General features: G+C 42.9%; 1 protein-coding gene across 1 annotated transcript in view; it reads right to left on the reverse strand.

Moving 5' to 3' along the window:
• lyst (lysosomal trafficking regulator) overlaps positions 1-26,284 on the reverse strand; it is a 190,048-nt gene that overhangs the window by 14,224 nt on the left and 149,540 nt on the right. The window contains 7 exon segments of the mRNA XM_084322050.1: positions 2,382-2,571; positions 5,741-5,971; positions 6,416-6,633; positions 11,049-11,189; positions 16,323-16,479; positions 17,128-17,194; positions 22,715-22,959. Of these exon segments, the coding sequence (XP_084178176.1) occupies positions 2,382-2,571; positions 5,741-5,971; positions 6,416-6,633; positions 11,049-11,189; positions 16,323-16,479; positions 17,128-17,194; positions 22,715-22,959 (1,249 nt within the window).

A 26,284-nucleotide genomic window follows, 5' to 3' on the forward strand; every position in this document is an offset into this window, starting at 1 on the left:
TTTTTAAATCGGGTCGTTCATTTATATTTAAATTGAGTCCTTTGATGCCGATGCTTTTATCCAAAGAGACTTATAAATTGTGAAAAACAAGTCAGCAGGAAGGGTACAACTCTGGCAGCTAAGGATCAGTGAGATTGCTCGGCAAATAGTGTCAAGCTTGAGTGCTACACTCTGAGTGCATAATAGTATAGACATAATTTAGCATAGTAGGTAGTAGTATAGGTATAGTAGCATAGTACATAGTAGATAGTAGTATAGACATAGTAGCATAGTAGTATAGGCATAGTACATAGTCCATAATAGTAGAAGACAGTAAGTCAATATTTTTATTCAGATATCAATTTAAGATGTGTGCTTTTAGTCGACGGCGGAACAGGTTGGATCTGAACCTGAAAGTATTATGAGAAGGAGAATGTGTGATTTTGCGAACATGGATGTCATCAGTTTAGGAGAACCATCTGAATGGACCACAGGGCCACACCTTCTCCTCTTGATACCTCAGGTGAGTTCTGACAGACTGATGGTTCTTCTTACCCTGCTCTTTGCTTCTAGACAGGGTTCCCACAGACATTGCTAAATGAAATTCAAGGACTTTTCCAAGCACTGTTTTTTTTTCATTTTAAAAGGGCATTTAAAAGGATACAATTTCCTTTATAGAAAAAAAAATCTGATATATTTGGCTTAATTTCCAAAAATTAGTTACACTTTAAATAAAAAAATAAATAAAAAAGAATTATTCAAAACAATTGTATCATGGATGAACAAAACTTTCAATGCGAATGGTTGATTTGAATTTCAAGGACTTTTTAAGCACCTTGTAAATTTTTTTTGCTGTTTTCAAGGAATTCTAGGCCTTGACTTTTTTTTGGTCAAAAATCAAGCACTTTAAGCACTTCAAGGACCTTGTGCGAACCCTGTGTAGATCATCATGACAGACTGCTCTGGTTCTTCCTAGGGCTGAGCCCAAACGTTCGGACCTTCGTTCGTTACGTTGGCATTCAAATTCGATTTTTTTTAAATTTTTATATACCGTATATATATATATTTTTTTTTTAATCCACTTTTTCTCCTCTTTTTAAAATGTTTCTCCCATCCCAATTCCAATGTGCCAATTCTGCCCTCCCCTGTCTTTGAACGTTGCTCGCATATGCCCCCCACTGGCCGGTTGGAGGATAGAAGCCTTGCACATCTTTTCACCTGCCAGCGCGGACTCTCATTGGCGAGGTGTAACGCGTGGGAGGCTCACACCACCCCCACCATTTCCTGTCTCTGCTGTGCAGGTGTCCCCCAACGTCCAGATTACCACCCATCGACTTCCACCCGCTAACTCTGCCAATTGAGCCAGTATGACGGCCGGCCCAAGCCGGAGGCAACGCCGACAGCCGGAGTCGAACCCAGTGTCTCTTGCGTTGGTGACAAGCGCAATGTCCGCTGCGCCACCCAGCCGCCATATATATATTTGCATGTGTCTATTCTATTCATTCTGTTTAAACCAATGGGGTTTTATTCATTAAAGAAAGTTGATTTAATAAAAATTTCAAAAAGACTAATTTAATCAGATTAATCACTTTATTCAAATTGAGGATTTAGTTTGAGGATATTTATAAAAAAAATAAAAAATTAATAAAAATGTATTAGTTTTTTGAAATTTTCTTTTGAATTATATATTTTTTTAAATATTATATAAAACGAAGGTTTGAACGTCCGTTTGAAAAACCCTGACGAAGTTCGAAGCCCAAAAACAGGCTTCGGGGAAACAGCCCTGGTTCTTACCCTGCTCCTTGACACACAGCTCTGGTTCTTACCCTGCTCCTTGAGACACAGCCCTGGTTCTTACCCTGCTCCTTGAGACACAGCCCTGGTTCTTACCCTGCTCCTTGACACACAGCTCTGGTTCTTACCCTGCTCCTTGAGACACAGCCCTGGTTCTTACCCTGCTCCTTGACACACAGCTCTGGTTCTTACCCTGCTCCTTGACACACAGCTCTGGTTCTTACCCTGCTCCTTGAGACACAGCCCTGGTTCTTACCCTGCTCCTTGACACACAGCCCTGGTTCTTACCCTGCTCCTTGACACACAGCTCTGGTTCTTACCCTGCTCCTTGACACACAGCTCTGGTTCTTACCCTGCTCCTTGACACACAGCTCTGGTTCTTACCCTGCTCCTTGAGACACAGCTCTGGTTCTTACCCTGCTCCTCGACACACAGCCCTGGTTCTTACCCTGCTCCTTGACACACAGCCCTGGTTCTTACCCTGCTCCTTGACACACAGCCCTGGTTCTTACCCTGCTCCTCGACACACAGCCCTGGTTCTTACCCTGCTCCTCGACACACAGCCCTGGTTCTTACCCTGCTCCTCGACACACAGCCCTGGTTCTTACCCTGCTCCTTGCTGTAGATCATCATCAGGCAGAACTTGCGGGACAGCCCACAGATGGCCCGCGTGGGCAGCGCCAGCAGGGAGCCGAACCTCTCTCCGTGGGGCTGACTGAAGCACACCACGGGGTCCGGGGCGCTGGGGGACCCCACGTACTCCCCCCACTTCAGACCTTTGATCCAGGGCAGGGGGCTCTGCGGAGCGGGGGGCGAGAGAGATCGTAGTTTTTAAACTGAATCAAACCATAAACAAGGTGGCCTGTTGGGATGTTAGATGTTGGTACTCCTAGCACTGTTTTTTTTTTTTTTCTTTTTTAATAATGTGCTAAATAAATAAAACTAAAGTGAAAAACTGTGATTTTATATTTCTGCACTTTGTGTTCATTTTATGCCTGTCTTTTTTCTGTTGTGAAGCACTTTGAGCTGCAGTTTCTGTATGAAAGGTGCTATACAAATAATGTTTATCATTATTATTATTATTATCATCGTTAGAGAAGCAAGAAGATCTCTCGGCTACGATATATATACACGTCATGTACGTTTACATTCAGTCATTTAGCTGAACGCTTTTATCCTCAAAGCGACTTACAAGTTCTGTACGACAAGTCGCAGGGCGGTTAGGTGGCCGAGCGGAGATTGCGTTCGTCACCAACCCCGGAGCTGTGAGCTGGATTCGCCTGTTCGAATCCAGCTCACAGCTCCGGGGTTGTCACCAGCTTGGCTGGCCGTCTGCACTAATACAATTGGCTGTATTAGAGGGTGGGAGAAGCTGGCGGGGTGGGTCCGGGTCGTTGTAAACAGCGACTCCTACAGTTCGGTCGGGGCGCCTGCTAAGCGCGGATAGGACTCGAGGGGGATAGTGTGGTCCTCCCACACGCTACGCCCCCTCGATAAGAATCCGCGCTGCCAGGTGAAAAGAAGCGGTGATTGGCTGGACGTGTGTCGGAGGAAGCACGTGGTAGCCTCCACTCTCCCAGATGATCTGACTGTGGGGGGTAAGTGCGCAGCGACCAGGAAGGGACTGGGAATTGGCATACGACTAACATTGGGATGGGAGAAAATCGGAGGAAAATGGAGGGGGAAAAAGAAAAAAAAAAAAAAAAAAGAAAAAAGTGTTGAGTGCTGCAGTGTTGAGTGCAGAGTAGTAGAGATATGTTAGTATATTAGATACCACCGCATAGATTCAAGGAATGCCTGGACGTTTTGAGACGTATTTCCCGTCCACTAGACACAGTTCTTGCAACAATGCAGAGAAAGAATAAGTCTGTATTGGTGCCAGAATTAAACAAAAAAACAGCAGGTTAGCCACCTCCACTGAAAGCTAAAAATAGCTAGCTTGCAGTTGCTGGTAAAGGAACCCACTGTTTTGAGTGACAAACGCTCTGGAACGCCACCTTAATTATGAGCCTTTTTGATTTTTATTAATAGCCGTGGGACAAATTACATTTACATTTAGTAATTACGCTTTTACCCAAAGCGACTTACAAGTTCTGTGCAACAAGTCAGCAGGAAGGGTACAAATCTGGCAGCCAAGGGTAAGTGATATGGTTCATTGTTGAGTGCTACAGTCTTGAGTGCATAGTAGTATTAGACATAATTAGCATAGTAGGTACTAGTAATATAGGCAAGGTAGATTCCTTAGTAGCAAAGTGCACAAGAGTACAAAGGTAAGCGTTTATTTATTTATTTTCTAATTTCAGAAGAAAAGCTCAATTGAAAATGTTGAGGTGCCATGTGGCTCTGGGATGTTTTGCACTTTTTTAAGATGGAGAAAATAAGGTGCGTCATAAGGGGTTCGACAGCTAGATTTTATAAAACATGGGGTTGTTTCTTTGTTGGGGAACAGGGTTTAATTGACACCCCATAAGCAATACTCACTTTTAACCTAGTATTACCTGGCTGGGTTAATCTGTCTACATGTGGTGAGGTGTAACCCGATGTTTACCTTCTAATTTTTTTTAAATGTTTTATTTCTGTCTTTCTTCTGTACAATCCTTGTCTTGAGTATACAATCAATATCAGTCCAATTGGCTATATGTCCAAACTAATGATATATATATATATATATATATATATATATATATATATATTAGAGCTGGGCCGTTAACGGCGTTAACGTGCTGCGTTAACGCTATACTAGTATCGCGCGATAATATAATTACCGCATTAATAAAAAAAAACTAAAAAAAAAACCTTTTTTTTTACATTTTTTTTTTACATTTTTTTGTTTACCTTTATTTACCCAGGGTAGGTTCGCTGAGCACAGATGCTCTTTTTCAGGAACGCCCTGCTTCACATTCACACAGTTCCATTCACACCTGGGAGCTGCCCAGTACAACCACAGTTGACACCATTGGCCACTGAGCAACTCCACTGGAGCAGTTGATTCAAGCCATGTCACATAGTTCAAGTTTGAAATGATTCTTTCTGTTTTGCTCCTGAGAGTGCTAGATACTGTACTGTACTGGTAATATTATTTATTTGTGTTAACTTCTGAATAAAACAACTTATTAAACACAAGTACATCTTATTGAACATTATTTTGATATTTCATTACCAATTATCATAGCAAAACAGCTTTTTCAAACAGTCTGTAATGCATTTTGGAAACGGGAGATGGGCTCATGGTGTAATGGGCCACCTGGCCTGAGAAACATAAGGAGGAAAGAAAAAGTAAGGACTTACTTCTGGTCATTATTTGGGTAGAACACACATATTTTGAATGCCTTCGGCAGGTTTTTTTTTTTTTTTTTTAGCCATTTTAATCTAGATTAATCTAGATTAAATCCAGGATTGCAGATAGATTAATCTAGATTAAAAAAAATTAATCTATGCCCACCTCTAATATATATATATATATATATATATATATATATATTTTTTTTTTTTCTTTTTTTTTTCTTTTTTTTTTTTGGTGTATTTGCTGTAGTCTACGTTCAATAGACTTATATTTTGACTACTTAAATGTAGATATGTGCAATATGTCTAGCATTTTAATGTAAGATAGGGCATTTTATATTAGTATATTTTATATTAGAATAGGAAATGTATATCCCGGACAATATTTTATTCTTAGGCTTATTTTTTATTCTTATTCGTGACTTTTAGTTTTTGTCTACCTAAATGTTTACCGTTTACTGTGAGCGATACCTCCACGATACTGTACCTCCCCTCCACCTCCCCCTCCCCCATGCTGCTATGATGCCTGAATTTCCCCAAGGGGCTCAATAAAGGAATATCTTATCTTATTATGTGTACAGTTTGACCTACTGCTCATTTTTTTTATTGCCATAAAAACGTCAATAAACAAAGTTTTGAAGAAAATAATAAAAAGAAAGCGTGGAGGTGTTCCCGGGCGACTCACTGGGAAGACCACCTCCTTGGCCTGCTCCCTGGACTCCCTGAAGGCCAGCTGCACCAGGAGGCCCATGGCGGCCGGCAGCTCCCCCTCCAGCAGCAGCCTGGGCGTGGCCCTGCTGATGTGCGAGGCGTTGAACAGCTGCCGGGGCGTCTGGCCGTACGTCTTGATCATGGTCTCCAGGGCCCGGCGCTGGACCGGGTCCTCCACGGCGGACACGTCCATCCCGAAGTAGGTCTGCGGGGGACGGGGGTTTAAAAACCATGAGCATCACTGAGCACAGAGTGACAGAGGGACGGTACCATCTTCCTGGGACTTTTACATTTAAAACAACATCGTCAATATTACACTTACTGTACACTTAACCATTTGGTTGCCGAAAACGGAGAACTACGTTTCTGTCGCCCGATCGTTGAGTGCCGGGAAACGTAGATCTACGTTTTTTTTCTCACGGTATTTCTTTTATTCGCTATTTCCATTCATAATATCACCTTGTGCATACTGTTCTGAGTGTGTCTGAGCTGGCAGACGATATTATACCGCCCTCTAACGCCTTCGGCCATTGTTGCACCCCGTTAGAAACGGGTTCGTTTATTTTCTATACTTTCACTTAAGTATAACGTCTGGGTACTTTTTACACCCCCCCCCCCCCCTGATACAACGTTGTTGGACTCTCCTCACCGCCGGGTGGAACACGTTGATGGCCTGGACGGCCGCCTTGCCCTTCTGCTTCAGCCCGAACACCAGGTCGATCCACTGGCACAGGGTCTGGGAGACCTGGTCGGACTCCAGCGCCTGGCGGTGGATGAGGATGAAGAGGCGCGGGTCGTTGCGAGCCCAGGGGGGCAGGTTCACGTGGTTCACCCGCTCGCTGTTCTGACGGACGCCGAAGTCGAAGCCTGGAGACACACAGAGACGTGGTTAACCCTCTCACTACCACACTACAGAAGGTTAACCTTTCACTAACACACTACAGAAGGTTAACCTTTCACTAACACACTACAGACAGTTAACCCTTTCACTACCACACTACAGATGGTTAACCTTTCACTAACACACTACAGAAGGTTAACCTTTCACTAACACACTACAGACAGTTAACCCTCTCACTACCACACTACAGAAGGTTAACCTTTCACTAACACACTACAGAAGGTTAACCTTTCACTACCACACTACAGATGGTTAACCCTTTCACTAACACACTACAGACAGTTAACCCTTTCACTACCACACTACAGAAGGTTAACCTTTCACTACCACACTACAGACGGTTAACCCTCTCACTAACACACTACAGAAGGTAAACCCTTTCACTACCACACTACAGACGGTTAACCCTTTCACTACCACACTACAGACGGTTAACCCTTTCACTACCACACTACAGAAGGTTAACCTTTCACTACCACACTACAGAAGGTTAACCCTTTCATTACCACACTACATAAGGTTAACCCTTTCATTACCACACTACAGAAGGTTAACCTTTCACTACCACACTACAGAAGGTTAACCTTTCATTACCACACTACAGAAGGTTAACCCTTTCATTACCACACTACAGAAGGTTAACCTTTCACTACCACACTACAGAAGGTTAACCCTTTCATTACCACACTACAGAAGGTTAACCCTTTCATTACCACACTACAGAAGGTTAACCCTTTCATTACCACACTACAGAAGGTTAACCTTTCACTACCACACTACAGAAGGTTAACCCTTTCACTACCACACTACAGAAGGTTAACCCTTTCATTACCACACTACAGAAGGTTAACCTTTCACTACCACACTACAGAAGGTTAACCCTCTCACTGCCACACTACAGACGGTTAACCCTTTCACTACCACACTACAGAAGGTTAACCCTTTCACTACCACACTACAGAAGGTTAACCCTCTCACTGCCACACTACAGATGGTTAACCCTTTCACTACCACACTACAGAAGGTTAACCCTTTCACTACCACACTACAGAAGGTTAACCCTCTCACTGCCACACTACAGACGGTTAACCCTTTCACTACCACACTACAGAAGGTTAACCCTTTCACTACCACACTACAGAAGGTTAACCCTCTCACTGCCACACTACAGACGGTTAACCCTTTCACTACCACACTACAGAAGGTTAACCTTTCACTACCACACTACAGAAGGTTAACCTTTCACTACCACTACAGAAGGTTAACCCTCTCACTACCACACTACAGAAGGTTAACCCTCTCACTACCACACTACAGAAGGTTAACCCTTTCACTACCACACTACAGAAGGTTAACCCTTTCACTACCACACTACAGAAGGTTAACCCTTTCACTACCACACTACAGAAGGTTAACCCTCTCACTACCACACTACAGAAGGTTAACCCTCTCACTGCCACACTACAGACGGTTAACCCTCTCACTACCACACTACAGACGGTTAAACCTTTCACTGCCACACTACAGAAGGTTAACCCTTTCACTACCACACTACAGAAGGTTAACCCTTTCACTACCACACTACAGACGGTTAACCCTTTCACTACCACACTACAGATGGTTAATCTTTCACTACCACACTACAGACGGTTAACCCTTTCACTACCACACTACAGACGGTTAACCCTTTCACTGCCACACTACAGAAGGTTAACCTTTCACTAACACACTACAGACAGTTAACCCTTTCACTACCACACTACAGACGGTTAACCCTTTCACTACCACACTACATGATGTTAACCCTTTCACTGCCACACTACATACGGTTAACCCTCTCACTGCCAACTACAGAAAGTTAACCCTTTCACTGCCACACTACATAATGTTAACCCTTTCACTGCCACACTACATACGGTTAACCCTCTCACTGCCAACTACAGACGGTTAACCCTTTCACTACCACACTACAGAAGGTTAACCCTTTCACTACCACACTACAGAAGGTTAACCCTTTCACTACCACACTACAGAAGGTTAACCCTCTCACTGGCACACTACAGCAGGTTAACCCTTTCACTACCACACTACAGAAGGTTAACCCTCTCACTGCCACACTACAGACAGTTAACCCTTTCACTGCCACACTACAGAAGGTTAACCTTTCACTACCACACTACAGAAGGTTAACCCTTTCCCAACCACACTACAGAAGGTTAACCCTTTCACTACCAGACTACAGAAGGTTAACCCTTTCACTACCACACTACAGAAGGTTAACCTTTCACTACCACACTACAGGTTAACCTTTCACTACCACACTACAGAAGGTTAACCCTTTCCCAACCACACTACAGAAGGTTAACCCTTTCACTACCAGACTACAGAATGTTAACCCTTTCCCAACCACACTACAGAAGGTTAAGCCTTTCCCAACCACACTACAGAAGGTTAACCCTTTCCCAACGACACTACAGAAGGTTAACCCTTTCACTACCAGACTACAGAAGGTTAACCCTTTCATTACCACACTACAGAAGGTTAACCTTTCACTACCACACTACATAAGGTTAACCTTTCACTACCACACTACAGAAGGTTAACCTTTCACTACCACACTACAGACGGTTAACCCTTTCACTACCACACTACAGACGGTTAACCCTTTCACTACCACACTACAGAAGGTTAACCTTTCACTACCACACTACAGAAGGTTAACCCTTTCACTAGCACACTACAGAAGGTTAACCCTTTCACTACCACACTACAGAAGGTTAACCCTTTCACTACCACACTACAGAAGGTTAACCCTTTCACTACCACACTACAGCAGGTTAACCCTTTTACTACCACACTACAGAAGGTTAACCCTTTCACTACCACACTACAGAAGGTTAACCCTTCCACTACCACACTACAGAAGGTTAACCCTTTCACTACCACACTACAGAAGGTTAACCCTTTCACTACCACACTACAGAAGGTTAACCCTTTCACTACCACACTACAGAAGGTTAACCCTTTTACTACCACACTACAGAAGGTTAACCCTTTCACTAGCACACTACAGACGGTTAACCCTTTCACTACCACACTACAGAAGGTTAACCCTTTCACTACCACACTACAGAAGGTTAACCCTTTCACTACCACACTACAGAAGGTTAACCCTTTCACTACCACACTACAGACGGTTAACCCTTTCACTACCACACTACAGAAGGTTAACCTTTCACTAACACACTACAGGTTAACCCTTTCACTACCACACTACAGAAGGTTAACCTTTCACTACCACACTACAGAAGGTTAACCTTTCACTACCACACTACAGAAGGTTAACCTTTCACTACCACACTACAGAAGGTTAACCCTTCACCACCACACTACAGACGGTTAACCTTTCACTACCTCACTACAGAAGGTTAACCTTTCACTACCACACTACAGAAGGTTAACCTTTCACTACCACACTACAGAAGGTTAACCTTTCACTACCACACTACAGAAGGTTAACCTTTCACTACCACACTACAGACGGTTAACCCTTTCACTACCACACTACAGAAGGTTAACCCTTTCACTACCACACTACAGACGGTTAACCCTTTCACTACCACACTACAGACGGTTAACCCTTTCACTACCACACTACAGAAGGTTAACCTTTCACTACCACACTACAGAAGGTTAACCCTTTCATTACCACACTACAGAAGGTTAACCCTTTCATTACCACACTACAGAAGGTTAACCTTTCACTACCACACTACAGAGGGTTAACCTTTCATTACCACACTACAGAAGGTTAACCCTTTCATTACCACACTACAGAAGGTTAACCCTTTCATTACCACACTACAGAAGCTTAACCTTTCACTACCACACTACAGAAGGTTAACCCTTTCACTACCACACTACAGAAGGTTAACCCTTTTACTACCACACTACAGAAGGTTAACCTTTAACTACCACACTACAGAAGGTTAACCTTTCACTACCACACTACAGAAGGTTAACCCTTTTACTACCACACTACAGAAGGTTAACCCTTTTACTACCACACTACAGAAGGTTAACCTTTAACTACCACACTACAGAAGGTTAACCTTTCACTACCACACTACAGAAGGTTAACCCTTTTACTACCACACTACAGAAGGTTAACACTTTCACTACCACACTACAGAATGTTAACCCTTTCACTACCACCAGAGAGAGAGAGAGAGAGAGACAGAGACAGAGAGAGAGAGAGAGAGAGAGGAGAGAGAGAGAAAGAGAGAGACAGAGAGACAGAGAGAGAGAGAGAGAGAGAGAGAGAGAGAGAGAGAGAGAGAGAGAGAGAGAGAGAGAGAGAGAGAGAGAGAGAGAGACCCACCCTCCCTGTTGACCAGGAACTCCGGCAGGTAGAAGAACTCAGGTATGAGCTCCTTGACGTCGGTCATGGACTCGAAGGAGGACAGGCGCCACGTGGTGTTCATGGAGTGGAAGGTCCGGTCCGGGATGTCAAAGCTCTGGTCTGCGGGACGCCAAACACACACACAGGAAACACAGTTACACCTTAGTCTTAGGCTGCGGTTACATTGGGGGAAAACAGCAACGTTGTATTTTCGAATGATTACGTTTGCATGTCCAGGTTAAAAGGAAACGCTTTGGCAGGAAAACGCGTTTTCCTAGCGGCAACGCTGAAATGGTGTTTTCGTTTTGAAAACTCCCTGGCAACAGTGCCATGTAATTTGCGCAGATCAGATACGGAGCCGTTCATGCCCAATGCCCATGCGCAGTAGAGACCGACGCCAAATTCTCCCCTGGCTGGACCTCGACTCCGTCCATTAGTCCAAACATCAGAACTATTTCTGGGAGTCACTTGCAATATCGCGCCATTTCTACTAGCGTTAACGTTAATAGCCTCGATGCTAACTATATACACAGAGAATGCCAATCACATTAGCATGTAGCTAACAACATCAGAGATCTTTTTGTGAGACTAAACTCCGCTCTTGGTTTTGTTTCATCAACAAATGAGATGCAGAACACAGTGAATGTATCAGTTTTTGGTTATTGCACTTTTATTGCACTTTGTTTCTTGCTGAAAAATAAATGTTACGTTGCTAAATGGCTCACGCGAGGTATTTAAAGATGGTGGACTGTTGTTTTTTTAGCAGGAAGTGTAGTGGCGCGTTCAACCTTTCTGATTGGTTGAAAATGGCCTTCATGTTTGAACTACATCGCCACCTACTGCTTTGGCATTGTACTACATGTATATACATCACTCTGTGCTCAGGAGACAAAACGACGTCTAACTTGCCTGCCATTACGTAGCGTTCTGAAAAACGAAAACTGAAACGAATAGTTTTGGCCCTAATGTAACCGCAGCCTTAGGGGGGGGCACCAGGATGCTGATGATGTCTCGCCCTCCCAACCCCCCCCCCCCCCCCCAGCGGGTGTTCTGCGCCTAACACGGCAGCAGAGATACACATACAGGCACATTGGAACTTTAAATCGGTAGGGGGTGCGGCCTTTGAGATTTTAAATTTTTTGCCCAGTGGAGAAAAACAGAGTCGGGACACATTTCCTTTAGTCTAGCCTGTACCCCCCAGACATGTTGCTGGCCCCGTCAAAACAGTATCCTATCAGCCTCTCCATGGGCACCCCATTATATAAAATAATGTCTTTTATACACAAAAGCCAAAGAATGGGCTTTTGGATGCTTTGCCTCTAATTTGTCGCTGAATATCATGGGCAAACAGCTGTAAGATTTCGTTTTTTGGATGTTGTTGGACATCCAGTTGTCTCTCTTTTGGAGCCAATTCTTCAACTCGGGATCAGACTCGGTGCGCACTCTTTCCATCATCAGCTGCCATAACACTCCATCCCTATTTGCATCACCCCTCAGTGGAAGCCCCTGGCGCCTGAGGAATCGTATGCAGCTGAACTGCAGCTCTAGCATTTTCCTCGCTGTCATTTGTTTTTTTTGCAATCGTTTCGGAAAACAGTGCATTAATTGGCTTACTTTTCAGCGCTGCACATTTTTTACTCGCATCATTCGAATGGATGCGAGATTTCTCATGGTCCCGTAATTTCTCCATTGCTTTCCTCCAATTGGAAAAGCCTGCCTCCTTTACAAAGGCGCTCTCGCTCTTGGACACCAACTTTTTCACAATCGCTGACCTACACACACCGCACACAATGCTGTCACGTTCAGCAATGTACTCTAGCCACTGCCACTCTTTGAACCAGGCCGCCCGCCTTACAGGAGCGAGTGAAGCTCTCCCCAGGGTATTTTCGGGCAGGAAATACATAATTATCAAGTGGTCTGAATGACACATCATGATCTGCATTGATTTTAGTAGCACACTAGATTGAAGAGGAGGAGAGGAAGGAATCGTAATAGTGGTGGCTAGCTGCTGCTGCTGTTGGTCTACTAGCAGTAGCACTGCTGGCACAGATCGGGGGGGGGGGGGGGGCAAACTCAGTTAACTCTTCAATACCTGATGCTGAGGCTGAACCTGTCTCTGTCTCTCTCTGACGTTTATCAGATTTAGTGGGACTGTCACTGGGACCGGCGGGACGTTTCGAAAAGAAATCTGATATTTTTCTTTTCTGCGAGTGAGACATTCTGTGCTAGAAAAGTCTGACTACTAGCTCAAATCGACTGACTGCGCAAGCACTGTATCACAGTAGCTCAGTGGTTCGTGGCGCGTGGGAAGGGCAATCAGTCTGTGACAGTCTGTCATCACTCGAAAATCTACTCTGCTGCAATCTTGTCGGTTTTACACGTATGATTGTGTACGTACAGTAGTGTAATGAATGAATGAAAACTTTATTTAACAGATTGGAGAAAGGCTACAATACAGTACGGATCAATACACACAATATTAAAATGGTGAAGACGCTTTGAGCAGGATAAACTTATAATATACAGTGTTACAGTTATACAGTTACAGTATATAATATACAAATATATAAATACAGTCATAAAAAAAATATATATATAAAAAAAAAAAAATCTTTGCAATAACTGCCCTTCATACGTTGTCTCAAGACTAGTCCGGCACGCATCAACAAATGCGCATGTTGGTGTGAATTTACGTGTGCCATTATTACTATCAAATGTAATAATTGTGGAATATTACTATAATGAGCTGTATGTGTATGAACCAAGATATGTGAAGCACTTTGGTTGACAAGTGTCATGTTTAAATGTGCTATATAAATGAATTTAATTGATTGATTGATTAATCTCATGCAGTGGAAGGTCCGGTCCGGGATGTCAAAGCTCTGGTCTGCGTGACGCCAAACACACACACACACACACACGCACACGCACACGCACACGCACACACGCACACACACAGGAAACACAATTACACCTTTAGTCTCTTTGTCTCTGCCAATGAACAGAGCCCTTTCATGGGGCGTCGAGGACGCAGCATTTACATATCACAGGACGGGGCGGGGGGGGGACTTCAGAGGGGCGGGGGGAGATGTGGGACACATTCAATAACAAGAAAGAGAGACGAGAAAATAGAGGCGGAGGGGTGAAGGAAAGAGAGAGGGGAGATGGGAAGATATTATAAAGAAAAGAAAAGGGGAACATTCTTTGACGGTAATGCACTACTGAAAACATCACAGACCCAATTTAATCCTGTATTGGTTTTAAATATTGGAACCCCCTGTAGGGTCATTGTTATTTGGTGAGGTCTCTATTGATGTGAAGTATTGTTTTTGTTTTTATATTATTGTATCTTGTTTTATGTTCCCGGCACACACACACGCTCACATAACGCACACTTACTGTACATTCACTTCACTTCACAAGGACCACGATGGAAACGAGCTCTAGGGCTTTATTGTGTTTTTATCCTTTTGATCAATATTCTTTGTATTGCGTAATCCTTGTTTTATTGCTTCAATAAAGACATCAATCGATCAATTTGAGTGATTCCTGAAGGTTTACATGATCCTCTATGTGCTGGTTTCTATGGTTGGATATTGCTTTGGATACAAGCTCCATTTGCCATTTAGGTACAAACAACAAGGTTTTTACACGACAGCGGTGATACGAGGCGTGGAGACATGGGGAAGTACCAGGCGGTTGTACTGTGGTGGAAAGTAACTAAGTATTTTAACTCAAGTACTGTACTTAAGTACAATTTCGAGCTACTGGTACTTTATACGTGAGTATTTTCATTTTAGGGGAACTTTATACTTTTAACTCCACTACATTTAAAAGGGAAATATTGTAAGTTTTTCTTTTTTTACTCCACTACATTTATCTGAACCCATCAGTTACTAGTTACTTGGAAGTCAAATATTTTTGCATTATCGAGACGTCTTATTGAGACAAAGACTGGGCCAGCATAGCATTGTTTCATAAACACCAAACAGAAAAGTTTCAATATATTTTTATGTATTCTGTGCACGACTTCTGAATGAGTTCCAGGGGTGTATTTTCCTTCTGCGGCTCCTCATGAATAGCCTCATATGTGTCCTTTGAGAATCCTAAAAATCCCATCCCGGTGTGTTGATGTTCGAGCCGAGAGACTGTGGCCTCTCTCTGAAAGGCAGTGGAAACCCTGAATAGGTTTGATGCAACGTTGGGGACATTGCTCTCGATGGATTCTAGGGATGGGCATTTCACAAAAAAAATATCCAGATCGATTGATGGCATGATGTACTCGAGTAGTGATCGATTACTCGTGGAGGAAAAACGCTGTACAGAATAAACGTCTTTTCCGGTGTTTTAGACTTTGCTCTTTTATTTTGAAACCCCCCGACCGGAAGTATTGTTGTTATCGCTAGCGGAACCTATCTATGAGCGGACAACTTGTGTCGTCCGGTTCTGTGTTTTTGAGCTAACGCTAAAACAAATGTTCTTTTTTTTATCTACTTTTTCTCCCCATTTTTCTATTTTTTCTCCCGTCCCCAATTTCGTATTGTCCAATTCTACCCTCCCCTGTCTCGAACGCTGTTAGGCCATGCCTCCCACAAGCCGGCTGCAATGTGGACAAAGCCTTACATCACGTGTCCCCTCCGGTACTCGAGGAGGCAGCCGTCGCATCTTTTCACCTGCACAGCGCGATCTCTCAGCGGCGAGGGTCTGCGTGGGAGGGACACGCCGCCCTCGTCGCTTCCTGATTCTGCTGCGCAGGCGCACCAACCGACCTGTAGGAGTCGCTGTCCACAACGTCCGATCCCCACCCACCAGCTTCCCACCCCCTAATACTGCCAATTGTATTAGTATGAACGACCAGCCAAGCTGGTAGCAACGCAGAGAGCTGGGCCCGAACCCAACGCTAAAACAAATGTTGAGATTGTTGGTGAACAACTTTAGGTTCGTTTTAACGTTAGCTAACGTTAGATGCCGCTACAGGCAATCGACGACGAGGAGGAAGCGTCAAAGCCGTATAGGATAGCCCTGTGGTGCTTAGGCGCGACAGCGCAACTCGAAACAACCTGTTGTATTAAATTAATTGATGTTTAACTTGTCCCTGTGTCCAGTCCTTTCGGTCACTAGCCCCACCCATTCATTGTCAACAATGATGCATGTAATTGTATTAACGTTAATGTGTGTTGTAGCTATGTTATACATTCTGAATGGCATTAACGTCTATGTAATTAATGGGAAACACTGGTGTGTGTCACTCACCCTGGTAAGCCAGGAACATCTTGGTGAAGGGGGGCATGCGGACCAGGAAGTGCAGCACGGTGCCACTGTTGGAGTAGTGGGAGCCGTAGTGGTAGGGCTGGACCGGGGGCATGGGGTCGTCGTCCCTGACCCCCTTCCTGTACTCCTCCTCCAGGTACTGATGACAACAACAACAACAACAACTGTTTTAATGACATGTGTTTAAGACTGTATGTAGTGTGAGAGAGAGAGCAAGAGATAGAGATAGAGAGAAAGAGAGCGATAGAGAGAGAGAGAAAGACAGAGATAGAGAGATGGAGTGAGAGGGGGAGAGAGAGAGACATATAAGGGATAGGGAGAGGGGGGAAGAGAGGGAGAGACACACAGAGAGAAAGCAATAGAGGGCAAGATATAGAAAGGAGACAGATACAGAGAGAGAAGAGACAGAGATAGATAAAGCAATAGAGAACAAGAGATAGAAAGAGAGACACACACACGAGAGAGAGAGAGACAGAGAGAGACGGAGAGAGATAACACAACAGAGAGCAGGAGATAGAGAGAAAGATAGAGAGAGACAGACAGAGAGAGATATAAAGCAATAGAGAGCAGGAGATAGAAAGATAGAGAGAGACAAAGAGAGATAAAGCAATAGAGCAGGAAATAGAAAGAGCGAGAGAGAAAGCAATAATGAGCAAGATATAGAAAGAGAGACAGAGAAAAAGCAACAGAGAGCAAGAGATAGAAAGAGAGAGAGAGAGAAAGCAATAGGAGACGTCCTCATGACATCTGTAACTGCTGTGGTTGGTATTGAAAAGGAAAGTCCTACCTTGTAATTGTCAACATAACGATCCTCTTTTTCTTTGGACTGGACAGCAATGGGTTTGCTCAAGTTCCTGCAAGACGAGCCAGAGAGAGAGAGAGCGGTAATGAACAATACTGCCCCCCAGAGGTCAAATGACAGATGAAAAATGTGTTTTGTTTTTTCTACTTCCCACGTCTCAAGCCTCGATGTATCTTGTGTGGAGCGTGTGATTAATCAAAGAACGATGGATGGAAGTGGATTCTGAACTGATTGACCATGACAATTGTATGATAATAATCCCCTCCCCCCCAAACAATCCCCAGTCATGTTCTCCCCCCCATACTCACCTGATTCCGCCCCCCCTCCCCTTCCCCTCACAGACCCCCCCCCCCCCCATCCTGGAGACAGACGTCTCACACCTTCAGTCCCACCCAGCCCCAACCCATGTCCGCCCCCCCTCCTCCTGCTCTCTTCTTGACTATAGACCACTGCACTTCCTCGTTACATTGAGCTCATGGGAGAGAGAGAGCGGGGGGAGAAAGTTAATGGATGTGGATGAGAGCCTTGACATTAAGTGGTTGTAGCTACGGCTGTGGGGGTGCTGGAGACATGATCCAATATACTTTTATATACGCCTGAGTCTCCTGAACACAGAGCAGTGGTGCAGTGCTGGTATAACTCGGTATAACGGCGTTATACCTCGGTCACTGAGGCTGAAGTACGCGCAATCGCTTTTTACATGGCATTATCCAACGGACTCCCGGAGAAGCATGCAGCTGCAGAGCCGCAGAGCCAGCGGCGCTCTCTGGGCCGCGCGCTGACGGCCGCGCTGTGAGGCAATAGTATCCAGCTGCAGGACGAGAGCAGCCAAAAAAAACTATGCATGCGCGCGCAGCGTTTGACCTACTGTCAATTTGCCACTGCACCACTGACACAGAGTGAGCATTCCCAAGTCGATTACTCAGTTACTAATTTTTTTCCTACTCTATTGTATATTGTATATTGAACACTTTTGACTATACTTATCTATTTTTATCTAGCACACCCTCAGGAGAAAAACAGAAAAAAGCATTTCATATAAAAGTATTCTGTATTTTTGTATGACAACTACCGGTAATAAAGAAACTTGAAACTTGAAACTACTCTCGAACTACGCATGCACAGAATTCCCACGGAGTCTCTGGATTTTTTTTTTTTTTAAACTTTGGCCATTCCGCTGGCTCTTTTTTGCGTTTATCGCATTTACTCTGGTCAAGAATGACCGACAGAAACAGGCTGAATGGGGGTACAGATGGGGGGAAGACACTCTGGGAAAGGCACGGCTGCAGTCCGGGATTCGAACTCGCTAAACCCCAGATCCGTGACGAGCACGGTTGTCCCCGGCGCCGAAATAGCGCTCGAGGTACGTGGTGAGCTACTGGAGCTCCCCGAGTCTCTGGATTTCTAGGTTTATCAATCTGCGCATGCAGAGTTCGGGAGTAGATGCGGAAAGGTGACTATAGCTCGGCAGAGACTTGGAATTGGTCCCTCCGTGTTCCGGAGACTCAGGCGTATAAAAGTCTATTGGATCATTTACATTTACATTTAGTCATTTAGCTGAAACGCTTTTATCCAAAGCGACTTACAAGTTCTGTAAGTCATCAAGAAGGGCACAACTCTATCAGCTGAGTAACAATGTTCATCAAAGTGTTGAGTGCTACAGTGTAGGTTAGTATATTAGGACAAGTGCATGACAGTAGGGTTAGTTAGGGTTAGATTATTAATATATATATCTTTTTATTTCAGATAATGGTTGAAGAAGTGCGTCTTTAGTCGACAGCGAAAGATTGGACGGGTGTCGGCTGTCCTAACTGGGGGTGGGAAGTTCGTTCCACCATTGTGGGGCAAGGACTGAGAAAAGGCGGCTTCTCCTTGATGACCCTCCCGGTCATGTCTCCAGCACCCCCACAGCCGTACTTACAACCCCTTAATGTCAAGGCTCTCATCCACATTCATTCATTCCCCCCCACTCTCTCTCTCCCATGATTTCAGAATACCGGAAGTGTTGCGATGGTCTATAAAGAGCCACATCTGAGTGGACTCGGGAGCTCACCTGGGGACACCATACCGTTGTCCTCGCTGAGTCTTCCATCTAACAACTCTGATAATAAACCTGTGTTAACCAAGTCTATATTTGACCATCTACATTCATTGACCGGGTTCATTTCCTCCACACAGTCTAATCAGGCTTCTGGCTTTAATTAACCTCTTCGACATCGGGCCGTCACACGCGCGTGCCGTGCGCACATCGCGGCACTTTGCCCTCGTCTGCCATTTTCGCCGATCAACTAATTCAATCAGAGCCTGTCAATGCGGAAATCTCCGCTCAAATGCACGTTTTCGAAGGTTCGGCTGACATGATGTTGCGGCGAGGCGGAGGCACTAGTGGAGGCGTTTCCTGTTTCAGAATAAAAGTTCTCTGCGCTACAAATCTCATAATAAAAGCGGCCGCTATTGTCATAGGAGAAACGTACATAGTATTTTTATTTAAAAAAATCACATTTGATTAATAGAACATTGCCGGGCCAAATGAAAATGCCTCGCGGGCCTTATGTGGCCTGTGGGCCGCCTATTGGGAACCCCTGGTCTATACCCTAGGCTTGGTTACCCATACTGTACGAAACTTTGAACTCTGTTTGCCTATACTCAATAACCTACCTACTGCTTTCACCGTCTACAACTGCCCTACATAGTAATCATAACTACCTATAAATAAAACTCTGCATGATAGCATGTACAATAGTGCTGTATATACCATTAATTACAGCATATATATATCCATATCTGTCTGAATATCCCTGCATATAATCTTTCTATATACCTAGTTATACACCTGCATATAACCCATATAACTCTGTATGATAGTATGTACAATAATGCTGTCTATGTGGAGTGGGACAGGCCAGCATTGAGCTGTGGGTCGCAGCGGCCGAGAAGGTTAAGACCTCCATATAGCAGCGGAGCGGGGTTGGGGTGTTGGTCCTAGGGGGGGTCCGGGGGTCCTGGGGTGGGGGGTGTGGGAGCGGGGGAGGAAATGTCTTTTGTGGTGTCTTTTGTGGTGTCTGTAATTGGTATTTATTATTTTTATGATTGCTAATGTCATTATTATTGTTATTATTGTTGTTGTGGTATTGTGGTGTCTTGTTATATATAATGCTGTATATGCTGTAAATGCACGTCCGGCCTTTCTAGAGCCACCGTGTGGCGCTGTGTGTAGATTGTAGATTTCTCCTCATGTTTGGTCACGTAGTGGCGATTCAGATTGTAATCTTTGAATATGGCGACCTGTGTACCACAAACTAAGCACACCGCGTTACCTTTCACTTATGTAAATTAATATTTAGCATTCCATGATGTCTTGTTGAAAAATTCGGTATCAACTTTTCTTTTCTCGGCGTGAGCCGACGTGTGGATGGTTAGCTGCAGGAGCCTCACGTGTCTCTGTTCACGCAGCAGGTCATACAGTAGGTGTACGCTAGGGGTGGGGGAAAAAACTTTGCGTGGCGATACTGTATCGATACAGGGACGCCAAGTATCGATATTTAATTATTCATAAAAAATGTAAATAAATATTTTTTTGTATAAGGAAGTTGCATTGTTCATTTCAATACCTGTAATAGTACAGTAGTCCACACACACACGTGTGCATTCAGTTAAGTTGGAATATGACTGTAATACAAACAGTTCAGTTTGTCAGGTACATGCAACACAGATTACAGTGTTGACATCCGTCTGCTTGAGAAAATACCATGTTCTGCAATAAAAATTATTGAAGTGAGATGAACAGACTGAAAACTTTATTTTATTAGATAAAACATGTTGACAAAGTTTTACTTTGCAGTTGAAAAAAGGTAATAAATCGCAATATATCGCAATATTAATATCGCAATACTCAGCATATCGCAATATATTTAGTATCGCAATACTATCGTATCGTGACTCAAGTATCGTGATAGTATCGTATCGTGAGGCCTCTGGTGATTCCCACCCCTAGTGTACGCACGTGCATCCAAACGGAAATGAAAAAAACTGCACATGTTTAGAAATAAAAGCAACACACATTATAGCATCAACGGCATAAATATTCTTTCATTCATGTTCTGATTGACCTCACGCGGGCCGGAGAGGGACGTCCAAAGAGCCGGATATGGCCCGCGGGGCGTAAATTGCCCATGTCTGGTGTAGAATCAACTCTATTCCCTCCTGGGTACCACGTCTCCACAAAGTACTTGTGCGCTAAAGTGACTCGTCGTCATAATGACTCTGTCATGTTTTCATGCATAAAACATGACGACTCAACTCTCGGAGTCCCATTCATATTATACCACGTCTCCGGCCGTCGGCCTTCGAGCCGAGCTGTCCAGACGCTGCCCTCGCGAGGACCCGTTTGTTCTGCACGCGTTTGTCGTTTGTTTTAATAACCGCCGAACAAATCCAATAAAGGCTTCTTCATCGTGTATTCACTAGAGACCGTTTTTAATTCAGGGAATCGATAGGTTTCAGTCGCTAGGGAACAGCTTGGAGTTTATTTCAGATACGACATAATTCTATGTCTGCATTGCTTTTATTTAGTCAGAAACCTCCTAATAGTCTTTTATAGATTTGAATGACAGAAATCTATTACAAAATGTTATGTCATTTTATGTCCGTCTATAATTATGGGAGAGGGTTGTCCGCAGGGTTTTCCCTTATGTAGCCTTTATTATATATTTTTAATTGTTTATAACAATTGTTTAATTGTTATTTGTTTTTTTTTTCGTTTTCTAAAAAAAAATTATATTATTGTTTTTGTATGCGATTATTCTAAAGAAAAATTTAATCACAAAAAAACGATGGGGATTTAATCTGTCACTTATAGGGACATTCACTATTGTAGGCGGACAGTGGCTTGGGAGGTAGAGGAGTCGTCTGGCAATCCGGAGGTTCCCGGTTCCATTCCCGCTCCTCCCATGTCGATGTGTCCTTGAGCAAGATGCTTAACCCCTAATTGCTCCCGATGAGCAGGTTGTGGCACCTTGCATGGTTGCCTCCGCCGTCGGTGTGTGAATGTGTGAGTGCATGGGTAAAAATGTGAGGAACAAATTGTAAAGCGCTATGGATACAAGCTGCTATATAAAAAAGCAGCCATTTACCATTTAAGAGGATGCAGACCAGAAAAGGTATTTCGTCTTAAGGTGCTTAAAAAGTCCTTGAAATTCAAATCAACCATTGAAAGTTTTGTTTATCCATGATAAAATTGTAAAAGTGTAACTAATTGTCGGAAATTGGTTTTTAAGCCATAAATATTGGATCAGTTTTTTCTTTTCAATAAAAAAAAACAGCATGAATTGTATTATTTTAAAATGAAAAAGTGCTTGTAAAAGTATTTGAAAGTCCTTGAATTTCGTTTTGCAATGTCTGTGGGAACCCTGAGCAGCCATTTACCATTTGTAGGCCGGCTCTGCAGGTTCCGGCGAAAAAAAACGAACACAATTGTTTTTGGGATGATGGATTTTCCTAAGGTTACAGCTAATGTTTGACTTTGCAGCTTGGCCTACGAGTGACGTCTCTCCCCGAGCAGAGGAAGACTGACCTGTAGATGGCGCTGTCCTGCAGGTCCAGGGTCTCGCTGGTGTAGTCCCTCAAGATGAAGGGGAACACGGGGTACTGCATCAGGTCGTTGAAGGAGCGCCCGGAGTGCTTGTTGAGGTGCGTCAGGTACTCGAAGTTGGAGATCTGCCCCGAGCCCCACAGGTGCGTCAGGGCCGTGATGTTGCCGTACTCCAGCAGGTTGGGCAGGTCGGAGGTCAGGATGTTGTGGTAGACGTCGTCGCGGAACTACGGCGGCACGGGGGGAAACGGAAAAAAGGTCAAGAGGTCGGGATGTAGACGTCGTCACGGAACTATGACGCGGGGACAGAAATGACTACAACTAAGAACTACACTGTGAGAACTGAAGGAGAACTACACCATACCAGAAATATAACTACACCGTAACAGAAATAGAACTACACCGTAAGAACATAAATAGAACTACACCGTAAGAACAGAAATAGAACTACACCATAACAGAAATAGAACTACACCATAACAGAAATAGAACTACACCATAACAGAAATAGAACTACACCATAACATAAATAGAACTACACCATAACAGAAATAGAACTACACCGTAAGAACAGAAATAGAACTACACCATAACAGAAATAGAACTACACCGTAAGAACTGAAATAGAACTACACCATAACAGAAATAGAACTATACCATAAGAACATAAAGAGAACTACACCGTAACAGAAATAGAACTACACCGTAACAGAAATAGAACTACACCATAACAGAAATAGAACTACACCATAAGAACATAAAGAGAACTACACCATAACAGAAAGAGAACTACACCGTAACAGAAAGAGAACTACACCGTAACAGAAAGAGAACTACACCGTAAGAACATAAAGAGAACTACACCGTAACAGAAATAGAACTACACCGTAAGAACATAAAGAGAACTACACCGTAAGAACTGAAAGAGAACTACACCATAAGAACAGAGAGAACTACACCATGAGAACAGAAAGAGAACTACACCATAAGAACAGAGAGAACTACACCGTGAGAACTGAAAGAGAACTACACCGTAACAGAAATAGAACTACACCGTAAGAACTGAAAGAGAACTACACCATAACAGAAATAGAACTACACCGTAAGAACATAAAGAGAACTACACCATAAGAACTGAAATAGAACTACACCGTAAGAACATAAATAGAACTACACCGTAAGAACTGAAAGAGAACTACACCGTAAGAACTGAAAGAGAACTACACCGTAAGAACTGAAAGAGAACTACACCATAAGAACAGAGAGAACTACACCATGAGAACTGAAAGAGAACTACACCATAAGAACAGAGAGAACTACACCGTGAGAACTGAAAGATAACTACACCGTAACAGAAATAGAACTACACCGTAACAGAAATAGAACTACACCGTAAGAACTGAAATAGAACTACACCATAAGAACTGAAATAGAACTACACCATAAGAACTGAAAGAGAACTACACCGTGAGAACTGAAATAGAACTACACCGTAACAGAAATATAACTACACCGTAACAGAACGATAACTACACCATAAGAACTAAAAGAGAACTACACCGTAAGAACAGAACGATAACTACACCGTAACAGAAATAGAACTACACCATAACATAAATAGAACTACACCATAACATAAATAGAACTACACCATAAGAACAGAGAGAACTACACCATAATAACTGAAAGAGAACTACACCGTAAGAACTGAAAGAACTACACCGTAAGAACTGAAATAGAACTACACCATAAGAACTGAAAGAGAACTACACCATAAGAACTGAAAGAGAACTACACCATAACATAAATAGAACTACACCATAACATAAATAGAACTACACCATAACATAAATAGAACTACACCATAAGAACAGAGAGAACTACACCATAATAACTGAAAGAGAACTACATCGTAAGAACTGAAAGAACTACACCGTAACAGAAATAGAACTACACCGTAAGAACTGAAATAGAACTACACCATAAGAACAGAGAGAACTACACCATAATAACTGAAAGAGAACTACACCGTAAGAACTGAAAGAACTACACCGTAACAGAAATAGAACTACACCGTAAGAACTGAAATAGAACTACACCATAAGAACTGAAATAGAACTACACCATAACAGAAATAGAACTACACCGTAACAGAAAGAGAACTACACCATAACAGAAATAGAACTACACCATAATAACTGAAAGAGAACTACACCATAATAACTGAAAGAGAACTACACCATAACAGAAAGAGAACTACACCATAACAGAAATAGAACTACACCATAACAGAAAGAGAACTACACCATAACAGAAATAGAACTACACCATAATAACTGAAAGAGAACTACACCATAACAGAAATAGAACTACACCATAACAGAAATAGAACTACACCGTAACAGAAATAGAACTACACCATAATAACTGAAAGAGAACTACACCATAACAGAAAGAGAACTACACCATAACAGAAAGAGAACTACACCATAACAGAAATAGAACTACACCATAACTGAAATAGAACTACACCGTAACTGAAATAGAACTACACCATAACAGAAATAGAACTACACCATAACAGAAATAGAACTACACCGTAACAGAAAGAGAACTACACCATAACAGAAATAGAACTACACCATAACATAAATAGAACTACACCATAACATAAATAGAACTACACCGTAAGAACAGAAAGAGAACTACACCATAACATAAATAGAACTACACCGTAGGAACAGAGAGAACTACACCGTAAGAACTGAAAGAACTACACCGTAACAGAAATAGAACTACACCGTAAGAACTGAAATAGAACTACACCGTAAGAACTGAAATAGAACTACACCATAAGAACTGAAAGAGAACTACACCATAAGAACAGAGAGAACTACACCGTGAGAACAGAAATAGAACTACACCATAAGAACTGAAAGAGAACTACACCATAAGAACTGAAAGAGAACTACACCATAAGAACTGAAAGAGAACTACACCGTAACATAAATAGAACTACACCATAAGAACAGAGAGAACTACACCATAATAACTGAAAGAGAACTACACCGTAATAACTGAAATAGAACTACACCATAAGAACAGAGAAAACTACACCATAAGAACAGAGAAAACTACACCATAAGAACTGAGAGAACTACACCATAATAACTGAAAGAGAACTACACCGTAATAACTGAAATAGAACTACACCATAAGAACAGAGAAAACTACACCATAAGAACTGAAATAGAACTACACCATAATAACTGAAAGAGAACTACACCATAATAACTGAAAGAGAACTACACCGTAAGAACTGAAAGAGAACTACACCATAACAGAAATAGAACTACACCATAACAGAAATAGAACTACACCATAAGAACTGAAAGAGAACTACACCATAACAGAAATAGAACTACACCGTAACAGAAATAGAACTACACCATAACATAAATAGAACTACACCATAAGAACTGAAAGAGAACTACACCATAACAGAAATAGAACTACACCGTAACAGAAATAGAACTACACCATAACAGAAAT

This window comes from Notolepis coatsorum (genome assembly GCF_963971535.1).
Source record: "Notolepis coatsorum genome assembly, chromosome: 9".
In the NCBI taxonomy this organism is placed as follows: Eukaryota; Metazoa; Chordata; class Actinopteri; order Aulopiformes; family Paralepididae; genus Notolepis; species Notolepis coatsorum.